Source organism: Glycine soja, chromosome 12 (genome assembly GCF_004193775.1).
Source record: "Glycine soja cultivar W05 chromosome 12, ASM419377v2, whole genome shotgun sequence".
In the NCBI taxonomy this organism is placed as follows: domain Eukaryota; kingdom Viridiplantae; phylum Streptophyta; class Magnoliopsida; order Fabales; family Fabaceae; genus Glycine; species Glycine soja.
Window position 1 is genome coordinate 542,962 of NC_041013.1, and position 21,480 is coordinate 564,441.

Genomic DNA, 21,480 nt, shown 5'->3' on the forward strand with positions numbered 1-21,480 from the left:
TACTTAATTAGTCAATTCTCCTAAATACATATTTAGTCTCTCTGATACTCTCATCTTAATCAAGTGGTGCATACACTGATGTATTTGAAGGCTCAGTACGTAATAATTAATTAACCCCCTTGATATATGTCAACTATTACACCCGTTGGGAGATGAACGTATCAAGAAATAATTGTGTATTATATTGAATAGTTGACTAAGCCCTTATTATATGAGTGTTCCATGTTATCATATATATTAACAAGTAAAAAAAAAAAGTTAAATAGTAAACAAGTTTACGAGAAACTGGAATGACCAATCAACGTTCAAGAGTTATATATTGAATTGTTTGTTGATCAATATATAATGCGGTTGATGTAAGCATACAAATTCAACGCAGTGCAATGGTCCATAAAGAAATGTCGCATTAATTGAATGTTGCATGCGCATCGTTCATGTATTAAAAATTCAAATAATTAAGGTGAAAAGTTTCTATCATTTGACCATGATAAAATTTTGATAATTTTATTTTAAAATCAAATTGGTTGGTATATACTTAATAGAAATTGTTTACCATTAAAATCTTCTATATAATATAATTTGGTTTAAAAATTAAATGATATAGATAAAAAAAAAATCCATGTATGTTCCGTGCATGCAATAAAAGACAATTTTCTTAACTTGACCATAATAAGTATTGAAAAACTTTCGGGAAAAACTTTAATTAGCAAATACCCTGATGATAACTTAAAGAGTACTCATATATCACGAAAATACAAATGCACGAAAGGCGCGAATAATAAAGTAACGGTTTTTATTTTTCTAAAAAATTATTATAAATTATAAATTAAAAAAGATATAAAATGGCTTTTAAATGAAAAGCAATTGTTTGTGTGATTAGTACAAATTAATTTTGTACCAATCAGCATTTCCCTACATATCTTTTCGTAACAATAAGCATTTCCATATAAATCGTCCCAGGCGGTTGGTTCCATTTAATTTATTATTAATGTTTAAAACATTTTTTAATTGGGACTTTCAATTCAATTCAATGAAATTAACATGAGCTGAGCATATCTTTCAGGTAGCCATTTCACAAGTATTGTTTGCTTGGCGGGACTCGCCGGAAATTAATTCCTAATCACAATTCTGAATATATATCCTTAATTTGTTTGAGTTGCAACTTGCAATGCCTCAACTAATTAAAACTACGTATTAATTGACCATTGCATACTGTTACAAGAGTTTAATTACAACTTTCATATATACACCCTAAGTGAAAGAGAAAGCATTTTGAGGATACAACTTCACTTCAATAATTAACCAACTAAAGCTTCTATCTTCTATAGAAACGAAAACTTAACCGGGACACAGAGAAACTAAACATTAAGTAACCATATATCTCATCACATCTGAAGAGACATACAGTAACTGATATGCTGCATCAGCATGTTACAACTTACAACTAATAATTGCCCCCACGTGGATGGTCTCGTGATACAATTGTAACTTCTGCACAGGAGAAAACAGATATTTCAATTTCTAATTAAATCCAATGTATTAACCCAGATATATACTTAACGCTTCAAATTTTGGACATCTTTTCATGAAATAAGATTATATGTACTCTCCGCCAACTTAATTGCTTTCAACTGAATATAAATCGAACGAAGTTTGAAACTGATATTCAAGAAATCTAACAAATTAATAATTCTTGTAACGGGGAAATAGACATGAAATCAACATGGACTGAAATCTGATGAAAGCAGAAAAAGGGTTTTTCCACTTACGTGAGTTTGGTGTCTGAGGCATATCATCTTGAGGCTTATCAGTCCTCCAAACGAGAAGCTTTGTCATTTTGCCAAAGTTCAGTGAAAGAAAAAAATCAAAACATTTAACCATCTTACCAAGATGATAGTTCTGTGTATATATGCTTGAAACTTGCTTGTATATTGCCTAGCTATATATATGTGTATTTATAATTGATAATTCTCAACTTTTGTCCTACCCTAGTCAACTTGCGGTTTCCTCAAATGGTTTTTGCTTATAATAATATGATAAATGAACAATTTTACTTCCATTTGGTCTAGTCTTTTCTCTTTTCTGTTATGCGCCCTTTTTTTTTACATCACTTCTGTATAATTTTTTTTAACAATTTACTTTATCATTAATTTTTTTAACAGTTAAAAGAGGGATAAGAAGTAAATGGATTTACTTCACCTTAGCTTAAATAGACGAATTAAAACTTAAATACGCAACAACTTGATAAATATGAGATTTTGTCTTTCTTTACTCAGCTAAACCCTTGAAATTATATAAGATTATGTGATGTGAACATGATTGACATGGATAAGATTTACTCTCATCTCGTGCATAAGTTTAGCTCCTCTACTATATAGTTCTTAATGTGTTTATCAAAACAAAACAAAAACGTGATAAATTACTTATTGACTCATAAATAAGTAATTGCATATCTTGTCACAAAAGTTGTGCTGCATCTCGTGTGAAATATGAATATGTATGTACGTGTGGACTTCTCTTTCTCTTTTAACAGACGTGAACAAAGGCCACGTTAATGTTAATCTAGACTCTCTACGCGCTAGCTGAGTATATGTTAACTCAGTATTGATTTCAGTTGCATTATTTTATATACGTTGTTAGAATGTTGAACTGATTTTCTTTTTGTTGATTTCATTTTCAAGAAAAAGTCCTCGTCGTTTTGCTGAATACCATGAATTTCGCATTCAGGTTTTGGGGTACTCGTATGAACATATGGAATCCCTCAGTTTGAGAAAAATAATTGATATTTTCCATATTCAAATGAAATTTTCAAAAAAAAAAAATCAAATGAAAATATATAGGCATGAAATATATGGACAAATATAATATGCTTGTACGACCAAAACACGTTTATTCTGGTCCTCCCTTCAGAAATTTATGCACGAATGACCAAACTTCGTTCGTCTTAAATATTAAAAAACTACTATATTAATTATATAAACTATTGTAGCAAAATAATTTTCTTTGACTAAAATACTCCTATTAAAATAGTCTAAATATAATTACGAATTAATTAAATTTTTTGTAATATAAAAAAAATATTATGAAAAAATAATTAATGCATTCTCAATTTTTAAAACAAAAACCTTTTAAAAAAAATTATAATTATAAAAGTGATAGATGATGTGATACGGAAAAAGTAATACACTAATGCCCTTTTGAAGTCAAAGAAGGGCTTCGATCTTCCGTGTTGGATTGTTGGTTAATGATTTTCACGATCCACTTGCAGTTGCAGCACTCCAAGTTAGACAAGCGACTTGAATTCTTGTTTGTTGTTAGTAAAAATTGACCCAAATAATTTTATTAGTATTTGAGCTCACTTGTGTCATTTATACGCACTTCTTTCATGATAAAAGCGCTATTATTTCAATTAAGCTTAATCGCACCTTTTATATCGCCACAATATAGTTTTTAGGCCTTTTGTATCCTAATTTTTAGTTATACAACTTTGTGCCTCGTATTTTAAAATTGTGTAATATTGATTCTGGCATTTTTCAAATTGTTTAATTTGGGTTTGTTCATTAACTATACATCATATAATTGACGGAGATGATAATGTAAGTGCGTTAGCCTTTGTTTGATTCTAGGTTGAGTCAGGGTTGATCTGCATCAAGACCAACACATCTAGTTGTGGCTGATGCGTAATAATAGGAATTGGACGTGAAAAGGTACGGAGATGCACGTATACACTGTACAAGCAAACACCCACTTAGTGCGTGTTTGAAGTAGCATCCGTCATCCGTGTTTGATCAAATTTTCACGTCAAGATGCACCAAAAGCAACTAAAAGTTGCTTCTGTGATCCACGTTTGAGTTTGGTGGATGTGAATCCACAAACACACTATTAATATGCAGAGTTAAAGTGTTGACATAGAGGGTGTTGATGTGAACCCAATTTTTAATTATTAAATTTTGATTCCTATATTTTTAAATTGAACTATAAAAATTTGATTCTCACATTTACCTGATATCTAATATTTTGAAAATCAAAAAAAATAAATTTTCCAAGCTTAAAACCATGAACAAATGAGTGTGAACAAATAATAAAACTATTATACCAAGTAATACATCTTGTATAAGTATGACAAAATTATTGTACATAGAATTCTTTGGGAAATTTTAGAGTGCAAACACTTTTGTAATGTCGTTTTTGTATGACACTTTTCACTTAATTATATTTTATGAGAGATAGAACCAACTTTAAGTTATTTTATGAACACGCTCAATGGTAATAACAAATTATAATGCTATATTTGCAAAAGAAGAAAATCAAGTTCCATTGTGTAGGCTGCAAAAAAAATAGACAAATGACACATACATTTTGTCCGCTTGGGCCGACAAACAGGCCACTATTACTTCTGTTCTGTAGGCTGTATACGTACGTATTTTACATCCCCAAATGGCCCAAATTCCATTGTGTTCGCCCCAACTTGCACCCAGGAATAAATTACGCTTTAAGGTTAATCTAGAAATAAATCATTTATTCAAAAAAGAATCATAAGATCCACGACAATTACCTAAAGAAAACACAACATCAATAGGGAAAAAGAGTATACAATGTGAAGGTAGAAAGTAAATGGAATATTTATCCCTGTATTAAAATGAGTTTAATGGAAATATAATATTAATATAAAAGATTTTACACTAACAACTTATTTAAAATGATTGAGGGTATCAAGTTCATTCAACAATATATGTGAATTGTTATAAATCGTTTCATACTTATTTTATTCCACAGTTAAAAAAAGTAATTAAAAATTAACTTTGATGTGACTTTTAGGAAGCTTATTATTAATTTTAACAAATTTATATATTATGATGTGTAATAATAAATAAAAAAACTTTATACTGATCCTAGATATTCTTTTTTGATCATATAAAACTAGAGTTTATTAATCAACATATTTTTTTTCAAATGAAACTAAACTAAATCCCTCTAATCAAGCTTACAATTCAATTTGAGTATTGGAAATTAAAAAAATAATGTGATTTGGAGTAGTCTAGTCATGGTAATGAAACCAGTATCCGTGGATATCCGCTCAAACATATCCCGATTTTAATGGAAAATATTAAATACGGGACGGTTCAGATTCAAAGATTACCTGATTTTTTTTAATTGGGGTCAGAGTCGAACGTAAAAGATGAGGATGTCACTATCTGTTACATATTTATCCTCCTCTATCCATCCCGGTGATACAATTATTAAAATTTTATTAATTATTTATTAATTTTTACAGAAACAAATGCATTACAAATATGACTGATACATGAGATAACAAATTTGCGGTTATCATGTTTAGAGTAGTCAATTGAATTCTACAACAAATATCAATTATTAACAAGAGTGTGGCATACTTTACGCCACATATCATGGTAACCGAAAAACTAGATTTTATTAATAATGATTAAACCTCTCAATGTAACTGCCAAAACAAAACAAACAAAAAAAACTCTTACAACAGACTATTTCTTAAATAACAACACAAGTTGTGAATTTCTCTACTTTTATATTTCATATTCAATCTTTTAAAATTAATTATACATATACTTATAATTTAAAATGATAATATTCTGTGCATTTATGGTTATTTTAAATTAAGAAAAAAAATTTAAAATATATATATATATATATAAATTATGATAAAATATACAAATAACTTTTTTCTAAAAGAAACAAAATTTAAAAAATAATGGTTAAAAATGAAAATTCTCTCTGCCTGCACGAATTAGTAGAGATGTATGGTGCCCTTTGTTTCACATTGGTGGGGTTGCTTGATTAGGACCAGGAAAGAGTCTTATAATAAAATATACACATTTAATTGTGAAGAATGAATATCTCACTTTATAAAAGGAAAGTACACCAAGAAATTAAGGTACTTTCAATGAATTATATTTTAGCATGTGGATATAAACTGTTTGAACACATATAACACTTGATACAACGATATTACTAGAATCTCATGTCTATAAAATTTGATATGATTAAGTAGATAAATAAAGAACAGATTAAGAAAAAACGAGAGTTGTCAAAGCATGTTAGAAAAAGGATTAGGTGTTTTTTAAGATTTTTTTCAACAATTGTCTGAGGAAAGACTACAGTATACTCTCTCTTTTTTGTCGTAAATTATAGTATAGTACTCTTTTCAATTAATATGTACTCTAATAAATATTGTTGATGCGTAGTCGATGGTTGACAACTAGTATCAAATAATTAGTAGTTGCGACTGATGGTCGATAACCAACATCTCAATTGATATCCGAGACTTAATAGTTGAGAATAGTGATGCCTGATGGTCAACCTTAAATTAGTGGGATCAAGTTAAGATCCATTAAGTTTAAATTGATAATTCAAGGGACCAAAAATCATATGAACTCATGAGACATAAGTTAGAAGAAAACAACCGATGGTAGAGCCGAGCGACATTTCGGTTATGTTGGGCAAAAGTATCTATAAAGTTATTTGAAAAATGTAAGTAATAAACGATTGCAATGTAAGTAGATTTTAAGGGACAAATCTTTTTTCTGTAAAAAGAGGGATGAATCTTTTATCAAATTATTTAATGCCTTACCATCAACTTCTCAATTTAATGCCTTGCCATCGATTTCTTAAATTAATAATTGGCATGCATTTTTGTTTCCAAAAAAATTCACAACATTTATATTAAAAAAAAAAGTATTCGCATGTCATTATTAAATTTGAGAATTTAAAGATAAGGTGCACCCAACTTTATTAATCTCTCCTTTTATATGTTCTTAAGTTATAGTATTTAGAAAATATTAAATGCAACGATTTTTTTTCCATTGGGGTTAAAAATAATGCAAATATGTAGCCGATCTTATAAAATAATTATCGTAGTGAAATAATTTTATTTAAGATGGATAAGATTATTATAGGACCGATTAAAATAAAAGAATCCAATCCGCTGTTGATTGATGGTTGATGATAAGAGAGAAGTTAATTAAGAGTAAAACAAAGGGTATATCAAATCATAACATTTGTAACTTTTATGAAATAACACTAGCCTATAATTTCATTTGACTATGACCTTTTCTTTTTCAAAATGACATAGAAAAATGTAATCAATGATCACAATAAAAAAGATTCCAATTTGTTTGACGCCATATATAGAAAAGTGTGTCTCCAACTCTTAACTGGGGCTATCCGGCCCATTCGGGCAACTTGTATGGTCTGAACTGAACGCCACTCCTCATATGCTGCAATTCCAATTCGATTCAGACCTGTGCATTCAAAGTCAACTTTGTAATTTGTAACAAAAATCTTGGCTGAACAACTTCTTTTTCCTATGAGATGGAAGAAAAAATAAATAAGTGAGAGAGATACATGATGTGACGTGAATCAATATTATATTATAGTTTATACTTTATCATTATTTTTATCAGTTCACCGCCTCAACTTAACTGAAGCCATTCATTGGTTTGTTTCTCTTAGTCTTCGCGGTTAACGTAAACTGAACCGTGTTTTTGTCTTTCGAAGAAAACGATGGTAAATGTTGCTTGCTTCACGGACCCTCTGTCTTGTTGACCTCTAATGTGAATATTCCTCATCATATGCCATTCCATTCATTTAACAGTTAATGCACCCTTATCAATTTACCTTATACCAGTACTTATCATTATAAAGATCAGAGAGTGCATTGGAATAATAAATACGCGAGTGTTGCGACCCTGGATCACTAGAATCACGGGTTTTGAGCAAAATGGGTGTTGTGGAGGGTCTCTTGGCATTGGGTTTGATTCTGAATGTGTGTGTTGTGTGCAATGGAGGCACAAGCAGCCCCTTCGTCAGGAAAGTTGAGAAGGCTGTAGATATGCCACTTGACAGCGATGTCTTTGCTATTCCTCCTGGTTATAATGCCCCCCAGCAGGTACCTACCCTTTTCTTCTTTATATCTTATCTGGGTTTCCCTTAATTTTTTATTCTGTTTTTCTGTCAATATAACTCTAGAGTTGAGAGGGAAGTGATGAATGATGCTTTGTTGCTTAGTGAATCAAGTTCTGTATTCTGCTAGATCCACTTCTTGTCATTAACCAATGGGCAAAACTTGGATGTAGTTCTATACATGATTTTGTGCTCATCTTGAATAATAATTGGAGTTTCACTTTGATAGTCTGAGTTGATGTTTAATAGAAATCTTTATTATCACTATATTATCCAAGTGAAATTTCAATTCCGATAGCAGCATGGCACCAAAAACACCAATAGAGCTACATCCAAGTTTTGTGCTTAACCAATTCTCTTTTTAAGTTCAACATTTTTGCTTTTTTTCACTCTTTAGGAATTTCCCTTTTTTTATTTGAATCAATGGGTGATCTGCATTTAGGTTCATATAACGCAAGGTGACCTAGTGGGGAAAGCAGTGATCGTGTCATGGGTGACTGTGGATGAGCCGGGGTCGAGCGAAGTGCGTTACTGGAGTGAGAACAGTGACCAGAAGAAGATAGTTGAAGGAAAACTTGTTACTTATAGGTTCTTCAATTACACATCTGGTTTTATTCATCACACCACCATCAGAAATTTGGAGGTAATTCTCTTTTCCATTACTTTGGCTTTATGCTGTTTATTGTCCAGATAGATGCCAGGCTAGAATCTTGTGAAAGAAAAGAAAAAGGGCATTTTGCTTTGTGAATCAATTGTTGATACGTGTGCTTCTTTTGGGGCAGTACAACACCAAATACTACTATGAGGTTGGACTTGGGAACACAACACGGCAGTTTTGGTTTGTGACTCCTCCTGAAATCGGTCCCGATGTGCCATATACATTTGGTCTCATAGGTAAGTGTACTATTCTATCAAAGTAATTCGGAGTCACTGAGGGGGTCTAGCTCAATTGTCTTAATCACCTTGAATTGTTGAGCATTCATCATTAATTTGGGAAGGAAAAATGCTATATGTTTGTGTACCAATAGGCCATTATTTTTCCTGTAAACTGGTTTGTCTTTATTTGCAGGGGATCTTGGTCAGAGTTTTGATTCAAATAAAACTCTTTCTCACTATGAATTGAACCCAAGAAAAGGACAAACTGTACTATTCGTTGGAGACCTCTCTTATGCGGATAACTACCCAAATCATGATAACATTAGGTGGGATTCTTGGGGAAGGTTTACAGAAAGGAGTGTTGCTTATCAACCATGGATATGGACTGCAGGAAACCATGAAATTGATTTTGCTCCAGAAATTGTAAGCTTCTCATAAGAATTGACTTTATTTTGTTTTAACTATCTGAGAAACTTTTCATTCTTTTATTTTTTCAACCATAAATTCTAACCCTCGTGTAATGCATTTTCCTAGTCCAAATTAGTAAGAAGTAAGTTTTTAACATGGATCACTGCTTTGTTGTAGGGTGAAACTGTACCTTTCAAGCCTTATACCCACCGTTACCATGTTCCTTATAAAGCATCTCAAAGTACTTCACCCTTCTGGTATTCTATCAAGAGAGCTTCAGCACACATCATTGTTTTGGCCTCATATTCAGCGTATGGTAATGCTAGATGTCTTTTGCATGATACATATTTATGTAGAGAGCACTGGCTGATTCTATGATTTCAGACAAACACGATTCTGTTTGTAATAATTTCACCTTAGTGATTACCTATATGACTTGGAAAAGATCAAATTTTACTGAATAATTTCAGTTCTTAGATCTATATATATCTATCTGTATGTATGTATGTTTCCATTAAATGTGGAATGTTAAATATCACAGACAAACACTTGCCTTAAATGATCTGTGCGTGTGTCTGTGCTAACATGTAAAGTTAAATTGCATTCGTCAGCTGTTCTGTTACTACTTGGATTAAATGCACACATAATCTGTGATATCATTGTTTTTAAAGTGGTATCTCTTTTGTTACAATAATCTTCCATTTTCTCAGGAAAATATACACCACAATATAAATGGCTTGAAAAGGAGCTACCGAAAGTTAACAGGACAGAGACTCCTTGGTTGATTGTTCTCATGCATTCACCTTGGTATAATAGCTACAATTATCACTATATGGAAGGGGAAACAATGAGAGTCATGTATGAGCCCTGGTTTGTGCAGTACAAGGTTGATGTTGTGTTTGCTGGTCATGTTCATGCCTATGAACGATCTGTAAGTGCTAAAACTTGGTCTCTTAAGCTACTAGCACTTCAATTCCTCATTTGAAATTTCTACAACATGTTTCTGAAAGCCGCCGGTATCAATCATGTATCATTAGGCTTGCATTCAAACTTGAAAAGATAACTGTGCAAGTAAATGTCAGTTTCTGGCCCTAAAAACTTAAGATGAAAATAAGCTACAAAAATATTGCACAAGTAATACACTTCAATAAACTTTTTTGAATTTGTATCTGATTGATGAGCTACTATGTATCAGGAGCGTGTTTCCAATGTTGCATACAATATTGTAAATGGTCTTTGTGCTCCTGTAAATGATAAATCAGCTCCTGTATATATAACCATTGGGGATGGAGGAAACCTTGAAGGTTTAGCAACCAAGTAAGTTCATTATATGTAACATGATGAGTCTTGTCACATTTCTTCTTATTTTTATGCCTCTAAGTCTGATATAAATGACATGAGTTGCAGCATGACAGAACCACAGCCAAAGTATTCTGCATTCCGAGAGGCCAGCTTTGGACATGCCATTTTTGACATAACGAACCGAACTCATGCTCACTATAGCTGGCACCGAAATCAAGATGGAGTTGCTGTGGAGGCCGATTCCCTTTGGTTTTTCAACAGATACTGGCACCCAGTTGATGATTCCACTGCTCATGTTTCACATTAACACAGATTCACTTGTCTTATGAGAAGAATACCAAATGTCATGTCAATAAATTCATGAGTCGACAATTGATTGTATGTCAATACTACCAACATTGATTAGCAGTATCTTTATATCTCTGTCACATTTGATAAGTGCAAATTGCTTGCTTCTATTCTAAAACACCTTTCACTCGTATCATAACATTTTAGGTGGCACTGCATAAACACAAAAACAGCTCCTTCTCAAATCCATCATCAAATACGCGTCTCAACATTTCTTCAGCACGGTAGCATTTTGATGCAGAAAAGATAAATCTTAGAGCTTTACCCTTTGCACCCCATTGATTGAATAGTAAAGGACGGTTGAAAATGGAAGCTGATCACAAAAAATTATAGTTTTGTTTTTGTTTTGCCACCTTCCATTGCCCTTATTCCTTCTTAAAGTATGTATGAATGTACAAGAGCTTAGGAGGAATCTGGTGTTTTACTGTGAATTTTGTTTTGAGATACTTGTCATAAATAAATTTGCAGAGTAATTATCGAATATTATTTTTTTTTCTCTCTTTTGGTTACAGAGTTTACATCACCAAGAAACAAAACTACCAGCCACAAAAACCATCACCATGCTTTACTGCTTAAAATTAAGCTGAGTTTTGTGTGTATATTGAGAAACTATTTTTATATGAAAAAAGGTGAGAAACAAATTTGAGTCATATAATCATGCATAGTAATCATGAAGAAAGCTATTTTTATATAAAAGAAAGTGAGAGGAACAAATTTGAATCATATAATGATAAGCATGGATAATCATGAATCGAGATTGAGTATTTTTTAAAAATCATGTGACTTGTATGTTCTAATTTTAATCATTCACGACAAGATATACTACTAATTATCAATATTTATTCTTCTTATCCACATAGTATATATTATTCGATTTGAATATTGGGGTATTGGGGGTCCATGCTCACAGTCACCGGTATAATTAGTGACTTGGCAATGTAGGACCTCCACATTCTCCAATATGCACCAGGGAGGGTATCCACTCGCAAGCAGCAGGGAGGTAAATATATAGGTCTTAATCTACGTGTTGACTCATTAAACCTGTGGCCAGCGTAAACTAAAACTCAGTGTTATCTAGCCCATTTAAATATGGACTTATATGGGTTAGCCCCTAAGTTAAATGAGTTTTGTGCATATGATTGTAGACCAACCATTTTAGCCCACATTATTTTAAAAAAAATAACTAATTGTTTACAAAAATTAAAAAAGAAACCCTAAATTATTTACTTGCAAAAACTTAAATGTATTTATAACACAGGCATAACATGCAGAGTTAATTGCTTCATCTCATTTCACAGCACCTATTGCATGAAACCATAGTCACGTAAAAGGTATAACAACTACGTATACTGCAGTTAAGGGAAAGTTGATTAGAAGTCTTGCCTATAACTTCCCTTCCAAACTATTAATGAGATATATTACTAATTCATAATTTTAAGACAAAAATTACAAAACTATCATAAAAAAGGAACAAAGGGGTGTGCTAGTAGCTACAGCCCACAAGGTTACAAAGGGCCAAAGTGAATATTTTACAGGGGATATCCACATTATAAAGATATGCAAGCTCCTAGAGCTCCAACATGTTTGAGGAACAAGTATTTATGGAAATCTTCGACTGCAACCTAGGAAGTCGTAAAGAGTGAGAAGATTGCATTAATGGAGATCGCTGCAGCTTTTAAGATATGCACGCACATGGACATCTAGCACTTGGAATATACAAGGATTATGGCATGTTACGGTACCAACAGTTGTTAAAATCATGTGGATAGATACTGTCAGAAGCATTTCCGGTGAACAATGGAAGGTCCGGTTTCATCATAGTCTGCCTTGGTTATATGCTGATTTTGAGGGAAAACCACTTTGGCAAGTATGGCACCTCCCACCCATGCAGAATACATGGTTAAATTTTCTGGCATGTATTCTGGAGGCTGCAGTAAGCCAGAGATTTATCCACCAGTGGAAACTCAAGTTATAACAAGAATAATGATAGTATCTTTGTAGTTTATAATGTTATTCATTTGTCAAATTTTGATTTTAAAATCTACCAAATTGAAAGAAAAAAAAAGCTATTTATTTATAACATTTAAGTTGTTATAATTTGAAGTTATTTCACAAGATAACCAAATTACCTTAACGAGGGTAGGTTGAACAGCAGATGAACTTAAGCTAGATTCCTTCTGAAATCTCTCTTCAAAACCTGCAATGAGAAGCAGCATCAGCCTGTCAGAAGTTACTCATAGCAACGGCATTGGCTTAGATAAGAAATCTAACTGTTGTGAGGCTTGTCCTAAATTTACCTGTCATAGAAGAAGTGCCACCACAAACCACAGTATTTTCCAGCAGCTGTCGTTGATTATCAGATGACACAGTTGAAATAGCACGGACAAGCTGATCAACAATGCCATGAGCCTCTAAACCCAGTAGACATGGCTGGAATAAAGCTTCCCCAACAGTATATCTTTCTCTCCCAATTGCTATCACCTATAAGATAATTCAACTTTTAGATGAATGCATAACTTATTGAATTGAAGATCCATTTATGGAACTTAGAATATAAAACACATCGTTAACACTTGGGGGGAAGGAAACAAAGCTTGATGAGTTTGGTAGTTTTATCCCATCAAACCAGCCTGTTTGGCTCGGAAACGAAATAATCTTCAGGCTGGTCCAGAATGTTGAAAGACAATTCTTTGCTAGCCTGGTCTAAAAAAAAGCAGCTGGTCCATTAAATAGAGAGCCAGCTCAAACGTCCTTATGGAGACATACTAATACACTGCCCCTCCTAATGGAATATGGTAGTTACTGATGCAATTTAACAGTTTGAGCTTCCAGATAACTTGCAAAGGGTTTCCTCAAAAAGCTAATTCAAATATATAACACAATAAAAGAAATCTGCATGATGAGCTAAAAAGATCAGATTTTAATTTCTAATCACAGAAAGTTGAAAACAGAATGTATTCCAAAGTAACAAACATCAGCCACCCCCTCACTTTTGCTTGTAAGTTTTGCTTAAATCAATCAATCATAATAATCCAAAGAAATCCCTGTTTTCTCCTTACTGATTCTTCATTCCCATATTTCCTTTCATTTTCACTAGTCAAACTTATCTTTGAAATTCAGAAAGCTTACCTGTCCATCAGGAAGGGTGTGCTTCTCCACAGGACAAGAATATTCGGTCTTCTGATAAGCTAATTCATCTTCAGCACAGCATGAGTACAACTCTTTTATTTTTTCCACATCAGACATGCTGATATTTACTTGTGGATTGGACTTGCCAAGTTCTTGAGCCAGGAAATTAGTTAGATCAGTACCTCCAAACTCAAATCTTCTCGAGGCGATGTGGTGAACAGCACCCTCAATTACCGGTGCAATATCTAGTTATAAAACCAAAAAGATCATGATGCACATAACAACCAGTTAGCTCAAGAACAAGTTTCATATTTGAATACACTCAGACATCTATTTATTTACTCCAATTGAGAATGCAATATTTACTGGAACACAATTAGAATGGCCCTCTCAAACCATGATTGAAGATAAAAACAATATCAAAGGAAAAATGATTTTTCACACCATGAATTGATACTTTAAAATTACTGAACATATCTTTGCCCCTAAAAGAGCAATAGAAATTCATTAATCTCAGGCAGAATTTAATATTCTGTTTTCAATAAATTGAGTAATATTTTCCTCATTGCATTTACCAACTACACTTAAAATCAAAAGTTAACCATGATTACATGAGAAAGTTAAAATATTGTAACTCCTAATACTTAACTGCAGAAGAGAAAATTGTGGAAAATAACTTGTCTCAGCTTTCAATTTGACAGTGAGGAAAACAAGTCATAAGGAAAAACCTGGCATGGTGGAACTGTGAAACTGCTGATAAATTAATCCTAGGAACCTATGTTACCGAATATAGCAGCCTAAGTACATGATTCTTTCCACTCAACCATGCAGAAAACAAGACAAAAAGAATATTGTAAAAAAAAATGTTATCTAGAATACACAAGGCACAAGGTATATACAATGGCAAGAAATGGACCACAGCATTCAGGTGTGGATACCTATTTTTCCATGTCCAATATCAACAGTGCAGCCTGAGATACGTCCCACAGCATAGAGTGATAACACTGCTTGTTCTGAGGCATAAAATCCTGATATATTGAATGTTTCAAACATTAGTTGCACCAACTGTTCTTTGTTCGCCTGGAAAAGTGGAAAACAATAACACGTGCACGAATTAAGAAAAGCTATATAATGCACATGAAAACAAGAATACGAACTTATTACCGGCAGTTCTATGTAACAAAAGGTTGCAAGAGTAGTTCATAAAGATGAAAAAGAAAACAAAAATCTACGAAAGAATACATATACACAGAGTGACACATAAAAGGGGTATGAAATTAAATGTGTACAGGAAAAGAGAAAACAAACAAGTTTGAGAAACCTTTGGGGTACAAAGTGGATCTGTAAATAGTATTTGTCCTTCATTGCCAATTTCCCATCCGAGGCCGGTATACAAAACATGGTGCAACAAATCCTCAATTGCATCCCAATCTCTAATAAATCCTCGCACAACGGGATCAACGGTGACATTGTCAGCCAGTGAATTATCTGCGACGGATCCATCATCGAGTAATTGCTTCATCTGAGTGGGAATTATCTGAGTCCAATGGAAAGAAGGTCAATTAGGGATTCTGACAGAGATAGATAGTTAGGTATAGGTAGGTACTAAAGTGGTGATATGATTGTGCGGTTGTGAAGTCCAAAGTAATACTTGAGAATAGCTAAGTGGGTTAGAAACTTAGAATTATGCATTGAAGGAGATAAAACCTCTCCAAGTGCGGGCCTGTAATGAAAGGTATGTAAGAAGAGCATCATGGCAGAGAAGTATAGTTGAGTTGAATTAAATTATGAGATTAAAGTTATAACAGTAATGATAGAGAGAGAATGAAAGGAAACCATGGCGGGAGTCTGGTCAGGAATTGCAAAGCCCGCTTTGAGGAGCTTAGAGCCGACGTCCACCACTGCCGCTTCCATCCCTTCCTAAACCCTAACCCCTTCGACTCAATCTCTCTTCTCTTTTCGCCCAATTATTATTTATCAACGCTTTCTTTTATTTCTATTTTTTTCAACACTAACTTATAATAATAATAGATTGTTTAATAGAACCAACTGATTTCATACAGTAAAATTAAGATTGAATCACATAATATTTAAATTTGATTCTTACCCAAAATAATTACTAATCAAACTTTAGTCTGGAATCATAGACTAAAAAAATAAATTGTCTACAAGGAATAATAATCATTTTTAAAAATTCTCTCCAAAAAGTAATACAAAATATTTTTAAAAAATAATAAAATAATCAAGGACCACAGGAAAAAAAAAACACAACATAGTTCATGATAATTTATACAAAAAATATACAAATTTTTAAAATGTGTTTCATCGGTTATTTTAATTAATAAATAAAGAAATTATCTCTCTCTGTCTTACATATATAAATAATTTTTAAGTCAAATTAACATTTAAATTCATAATATTAGTAACTAATTAATGAATTTTTATTTAAAAATTAATATGATTGAGACTGACATTACTTTTTTCATAATTAAACTAAATTAAATTATATGTAAAAAAGAACTAACTTATGTTTTCTTTTTCTTCACTGATATCATGTAATACTCTTATTTACAATTGAAGATGAGATGTTTTGCTATATAGACAAAGATTTAGGGTGTACACATAAGTCAGTTTAGGACAGCCCCTTACTTGCTGAAGTCGTGAAATTTATAGATAAATCACCAGCATGAAAGGACTAAAGATGAGATTTTACTTTGAAATATTTAAGATAATTGGTTAAGAAATATTTACCAATACAAAATAATAATATTTTTTTCAGTATATATCAAACTGTAGCTCTAGTCTAATCAAAACACTGTAGCTCTAGTAAAATAAAATATCAAAAGTTTTGATAATGGCGGAAGCGTTATACCTATTAATTAAATCATAAAAAGATAAGTAATGTCACCAGCCTCCAAACGCACAAAAAATAAAGAGAAAAATCATGATTTAATTGCCTATTAATGCATATAAGGAAAATATATAACCTCCGAATAATCCTAATGCAACTACAACGAAGAAGTGATTGACTATTTACAGTTGCCGTGCTTGCAACCACGCCATAAAGCCAAAAAATACTAAAGATTGTTGAAAATTTAGACAAGGCAGCAAGAAGATGATATTCATGAAAATAGGCTATATAGAATGCGTAAACGATTTAGATTCGTGAACTGAAACAGGAACTTAGAAACCACTTCATATGAAACTTGACCCAGTTATTTGATCACGTTTTCGTTTATGATCCTCCGGCAGCGGCAGATTATCAACTTCATTGTTCACAGATGCAGTTATCGAAGAAGTACACAAGTCTTTGTCCACAGCAAAATGGCTATCGCTAGCTGGAATCACCAGTTCCCCATCTTCTATTGAAATCAAATTAGACTGCTCCTCAACTGAGACATCACCATTGCTTTTCAGTTGTTCCTTAACAGAAAGATCATCATTGCTTTCCTTGAGAGATTGATCGCTTGAACTGGTCTTTTGATCTTGTGTTCCCACTAGAAGGTCTTCAAGGAAACGCTCGGTACTACTTCTCTGAGAAATGAATTTCACATCCAATATTGGGTTTTCAAAATCTACAACAGAGGAAGCAAGTGCAAATCCAAGAACATTCTCTATGATGTTCTCATGGAATGTTTTTCTAGGGACCTCTGCTGCAACAGTAAGTTCAGTTCCTGCAGATGGTCCTTCCTCGGTGATACTATGACCCAAGGGGGTCTGATTGTCGAGCAACTCATCTGAAATGTCACTTTTCTGATCATTGATTTTTCCACTTTTGTCTTCTTCAAAGCTGTCAATACAACCAGTGTTCACACACGCCTCATCTTGATCTCCTTCTGCACTGTAAAGCTGGTCATTTTCTTCAGATTCTTGGGCAGTCTTTTTCGAGAATTTATCATTAGAATCTGGGTCTATCTTCTCACTATTTTCCAAAGTATAGGATGAAGCCAACACTTGGATGTGACTAAATTCCTCACTCTCTGTGAGATGAACTGGGTCATTTTTTGCTATCTCACTATTACTCTCATGGTCATCATCATCTTCATTTGAAAACTCAGGGGCTTTAACACTTAAACGTTTGGTATACTCTGGAGACTCTAGAGAAAAAGAAAACAAAAAATTAGCTAAAGCAGAACATATAGCATCATCAGTTGACTGCTTTCCTTTATCTTTCGAAGAGTTTGTTTCTTGTCCTGATGCATCACCTTCTTCATCCTCACCATCAAGAAACTCAGGAGCTGTAACTACAAGACCTGGGAGCAATTGAGTAGTATTTTCTGAATCAGACATGAGAGCAGAGACATATGGTACCTCTGTGTGTAAATTTTTCTCATCTGATTCATTTTCCCTGGTGACAGTATAATCAGGACAATTTTCACAAGAGTTGGCATCTGATTCAATACAAGAAGCATCAAGAGCAGAAATTCTAGGACAAGATGGCAAAGCAGAAGTCTGAAATTTCTTAGTCAGAGTATCCAGTTGCTGCTCGACTTGCTGAAGTCTTGCCTCAATGCTGCTCATGGGCATTACCATTTTCTCTTGAAAGCCAAGACAGATTTCTTCTATCCTGTCCATGCGTGATAGAAGCTGTTCCAGGGCCCTTTCAACATTGTCACCCAAACAATCACCATGATTGCTCTCAGGAATAGAACCTTGTGACGGAATAGCACTACAATTACATTTGGTTTTAGCAAATTGAAAGGGAAGAGCAGTATCGTTGTTCTCCATTTCGGCAATTTTTGAGGGTACAACACTGAAAGTGTTGTCCATTTTATCAGTTTGTGAGGGTACTGCAGCATGATTGCTCTCTATTCTAGCATCTTCTGAGAGTGCATCTGGCTGGGATGGACCCACCCAACCTCCTTTTACCTCATTCAACTTCACTTCTTGAGGATCAGTTATGCTAGTGTTTCCTTTCAGCTGAGTTTTAATTACAGAATCACTTGGGAGAGTTACTTCCAAACCATCCCCCGGAAAATGTTGGTTTTCCTTTCTAAGAGCATTTAGATTGCTGAGCTCTGTTGTCTTAGATAATTGCATTGAAGGTAGAAACATAGCCATGAGGGAACTGCTGGATGAGTTTTCAATATGGCTTTCTGAATCAGCTGACTCAACAGGATCAGCAAACACATAAATCTCATCAACATAAACACGGCCTTTGCTCTGAAGCGAGAGCAGACGAAGAGTAACAGAAATGCAAGGATTTGCATCATTAATCTCTGCTGTAGCCTCATAAAGATCCTGGAGACAGGAAGAAAGAACACAGAAATCAGAAAATCAAACTAACATACCATCATCTAATGTGGCACATGAGAATCTAAAAGCTAGGAGAATAATGCATCATTTGAGGTATGCTTGCATTCTTTTTAATTTTAAAAATAATGAAATGTAATACTTTCTTTTCCAGAAGATACAAGGTTGGGTGGGTGGTTAAGAAGGAGGGAAAGAAGGAAAAAGTCGTAGGTTTGATCAAGGTTGGGTGGGTGGTTAAGAAGGAGGGAAAGAAGGAAAAAGTCGTAGGTTTGATCCCTCCTACAAACAAAAACTAACAATTAACATTTGCCAATAAAAAAAATACTTTGTTTTCCATGTTGATAAAATGAACCTTCATTTTTCATGATAGAGCCCGCCAAAGAATTCTTTCCTGACTTTGTCAAAATCTTGTCCATAGCATAGCCAATATTGAATAACCTACTATCAATTTTAGGATTTTAAAAGATAAAATAATGTTTCAAACACCTTACGATCATCTTTGTCCATGATCATCTCATGAAGTTTAAAAGTCAATAGTAGGGGTTCAAATCTAGCTGCTGCTATTGATGTAGAGAGTGAAGAAAATTGTTCCCAAGACTATTTGAAGTTGCAAAAAACATAGCATGTATTAATATCTATCAAGAGAAGCAGTGTAATTTAAGCATGACCCGATACTAAATTGATGCATCATTGTGTTCTCCCTTATAGGGAATATACATTCATTGCGTACTATTTATTTGCTAATTTAAACGAGAGCGAACCAAATTGAGCAATCATTTATTCGGAATAATAAGCACTGAAGGAGAAGAGGTGCAATGGAATGAATACCTGGGACACAGAGGTTTTGGCGGAATTGGGGTAGGGCTTGGTTTGCGAAGGAGAATCAGGAACTTTGACTTCAACCCAATCATCTTCAGACTTATTAATGTTATCGTCGCTCAGATTTTGAATAGAAGGGAAACGAAGAACCTGATCGTCTCTAACAGCAAAGCCGCAACGGACTGTAGAGAGATAGTCGTTGTTGGTGCGGGAATTGGGCGCATAGTAAATCTCGTAGACGCGAGCCGTGCTTCGAACGTAGATTTGTCTGAGCTCGTGTTTCTCCGCAAAAGTAACTTCACACAAAATAATCAATTAGTATTTAATTGAAAGGGAAGTATAGGGAGAAGGGATGAGATGAGAGAGGTAGGTTACTTTTGATCTCGCAAGGTGGGGAATCTGGAGAAGGGGAGTGAAGAAGGAAAGGAGTGGGGGTGGATTCAGAATCATCATCATCATCGGATTGGAAGGTGATGCAGTCGCGGATTGAACCCCAAACAGTGTTCCAGTTGCTTTGGGAATTCCAAACTGTCTCCGTACCCATCACTCCCACAGCAAGAAGAAGAAGATGAATCCCAGAGGCTGCAAGAGTCGTAAGCGGAGAAATCAAGCAACCTACCAACAAATTACAAAATCACAAGTTTCTTTCTGATTTTTATTTTTATATTTACTTTTAGCCCGTATCTTCTCCTACTCCTCCCTTTCTTATTTCGTTACATAATATCTGAGATATATTATTTGGATCCTTTTACTTTTAATCAATATCGTATATATTTGTACACATTTGCTCAATCTTTTTCCTTGATGAATATTTTTTTTTATGAATGTAACTATGACATTTTTATAAAAAATAATACTATTACTTTTTTTTAATAAAATGATCCTATTACATTTATGGTGTTAAATTTATTAATTTTTATAATAATTATATCAATATTAAAAATTATAATAAATTAAATATACTTTTTTATATTGTTTCACAATATATAAATTTTTAAATTAGTAATATGTGTTTATTAAATTTATTTTGGTATAAATATGTTTTTGGTTTTTGATAAAAATGATATCTATTTTTTTTTTGTTTGGTCCTTCATATAATAAATATTTTGTTTTTTATTCATGTGTTAGGATTGTGACAGTTAAAAATTTAAAAGATATTTTGATTATTAAAAAATATTATTATTCATTTCAAAATTTAAATCATTTTTTATCATTCTTAAAATTACAAAAATCAATTAAAGATATTAAAAAATGTAACTGGCATTTTATATCAAACAAAACTTACCTTCTTCAATTTTCATCATCCAATAATCCCAAATCCAAAAGAGATAAGATGGGTTGGAAGGTTAAGGAATAAAGAAATGATGACAGGATCACGATTTTGATTATTTCTTCTAACAAAACTAA

General features: G+C 33.1%; 3 protein-coding genes and 1 long non-coding RNA gene across 8 annotated transcripts; 1 reads left to right on the forward strand and 3 right to left on the reverse strand.

The window, feature by feature from the left end:
• Positions 1 to 1,109: 1,109 nt before the first annotated feature.
• LOC114379475 lies at positions 1,110 to 1,937 on the reverse strand. Its single transcript, XR_003659503.1, has 2 exons — positions 1,770 to 1,937; positions 1,110 to 1,491 (listed from the first exon to the last, which is right to left on the reverse strand). It is a non-coding gene; the product is annotated as an uncharacterized LOC114379475 (long non-coding RNA).
• A 5,535-nt stretch (positions 1,938 to 7,472) lies between these two features.
• On the forward strand, positions 7,473 to 11,355 carry LOC114380116 (purple acid phosphatase-like). 2 transcript variants are annotated; one of them, XR_003659653.1, is made up of 9 exons: positions 7,473 to 7,924; positions 8,381 to 8,581; positions 8,721 to 8,832; positions 9,008 to 9,237; positions 9,400 to 9,538; positions 9,933 to 10,153; positions 10,418 to 10,539; positions 10,630 to 10,902; positions 11,020 to 11,355. XR_003659653.1 is itself a non-coding variant. In XM_028339052.1 (8 exons), exons 1-8 carry the CDS (start codon positions 7,757 to 7,759, stop codon positions 10,829 to 10,831), a joined length of 1,395 nt encoding a protein of 464 aa, XP_028194853.1. In that variant the 5' UTR covers positions 7,473 to 7,756; the 3' UTR covers positions 10,832 to 11,353. The 2 variants fall into 2 exon arrangements, 1 of the variants encoding a protein (XP_028194853.1); XM_028339052.1 differs by having other exon boundaries at positions 10,630 to 11,353.
• A 783-nt stretch (positions 11,356 to 12,138) lies between these two features.
• Positions 12,139 to 16,006, reverse strand: LOC114380023 (actin-related protein 7-like). 4 transcript variants are annotated; one of them, XM_028338914.1, is made up of 8 exons: positions 15,838 to 16,006; positions 15,653 to 15,724; positions 15,323 to 15,538; positions 14,940 to 15,081; positions 14,002 to 14,246; positions 13,170 to 13,353; positions 13,002 to 13,069; positions 12,139 to 12,800 (listed from the first exon to the last, which is right to left on the reverse strand). In XM_028338914.1, exons 3-8 carry the CDS (start codon positions 15,521 to 15,523, stop codon positions 12,648 to 12,650), a joined length of 993 nt encoding a protein of 330 aa, XP_028194715.1. In that variant the 5' UTR covers positions 15,524 to 15,538; positions 15,653 to 15,724; positions 15,838 to 16,006; the 3' UTR covers positions 12,139 to 12,647. The 4 variants fall into 4 exon arrangements, with proteins under 4 accessions (XP_028194715.1, XP_028194716.1, XP_028194713.1 ...); XM_028338915.1 differs by having other exon boundaries at positions 15,709 to 15,724; positions 15,838 to 15,977; XM_028338912.1 differs by having other exon boundaries at positions 15,323 to 15,724.
• A 925-nt stretch (positions 16,007 to 16,931) lies between these two features.
• LOC114379985 lies at positions 16,932 to 20,727 on the reverse strand. The gene is made up of 3 exons (XM_028338851.1): positions 20,449 to 20,727; positions 20,083 to 20,369; positions 16,932 to 19,242 (listed from the first exon to the last, which is right to left on the reverse strand). Exons 1-3 carry the CDS (start codon positions 20,615 to 20,617, stop codon positions 17,197 to 17,199), a joined length of 2,502 nt encoding a protein of 833 aa, XP_028194652.1. The 5' UTR covers positions 20,618 to 20,727; the 3' UTR covers positions 16,932 to 17,196.
• Between the last annotated feature and the right edge of the window lie 753 nt (positions 20,728 to 21,480).

Coding starts and splice junctions, on each gene's coding strand:
- LOC114380116 (XM_028339052.1), top strand. CDS start 7,757: ATGGGTGTTGTGGAGGGTCTCTTGGCATTGGGTTTGATTCTGAATGTG. Junction 7,925..8,380: donor GTTATAATGCCCCCCAGCAG/GTACCTACCCTT, acceptor ATCTGCATTTAG/GTTCATATAACGCAAGGTGA. Junction 9,539..9,932: donor GGCCTCATATTCAGCGTATG/GTAATGCTAGAT, acceptor CCATTTTCTCAG/GAAAATATACACCACAATAT.
- LOC114380023 (XM_028338911.1), bottom strand. CDS start 15,915: ATGGAAGCGGCAGTGGTGGACGTCGGCTCTAAGCTCCTCAAAGCGGGC. Junction 15,539..15,837: donor CTGACCAGACTCCCGCCATG/GTTTCCTTTCAT, acceptor CATTGGACTCAG/ATAATTCCCACTCAGATGAA. Junction 13,354..14,001: donor ACACCCTTCCTGATGGACAG/GTAAGCTTTCTG, acceptor ATTATCTTATAG/GTGATAGCAATTGGGAGAGA.
- LOC114379985 (XM_028338851.1), bottom strand. CDS start 20,617: ATGGGTACGGAGACAGTTTGGAATTCCCAAAGCAACTGGAACACTGTT. Junction 20,370..20,448: donor CCCACCTTGCGAGATCAAAA/GTAACCTACCTC, acceptor TTTTGTGTGAAG/TTACTTTTGCGGAGAAACAC. Junction 19,243..20,082: donor CCAAAACCTCTGTGTCCCAG/GTATTCATTCCA, acceptor TCCTGTCTCCAG/GATCTTTATGAGGCTACAGC.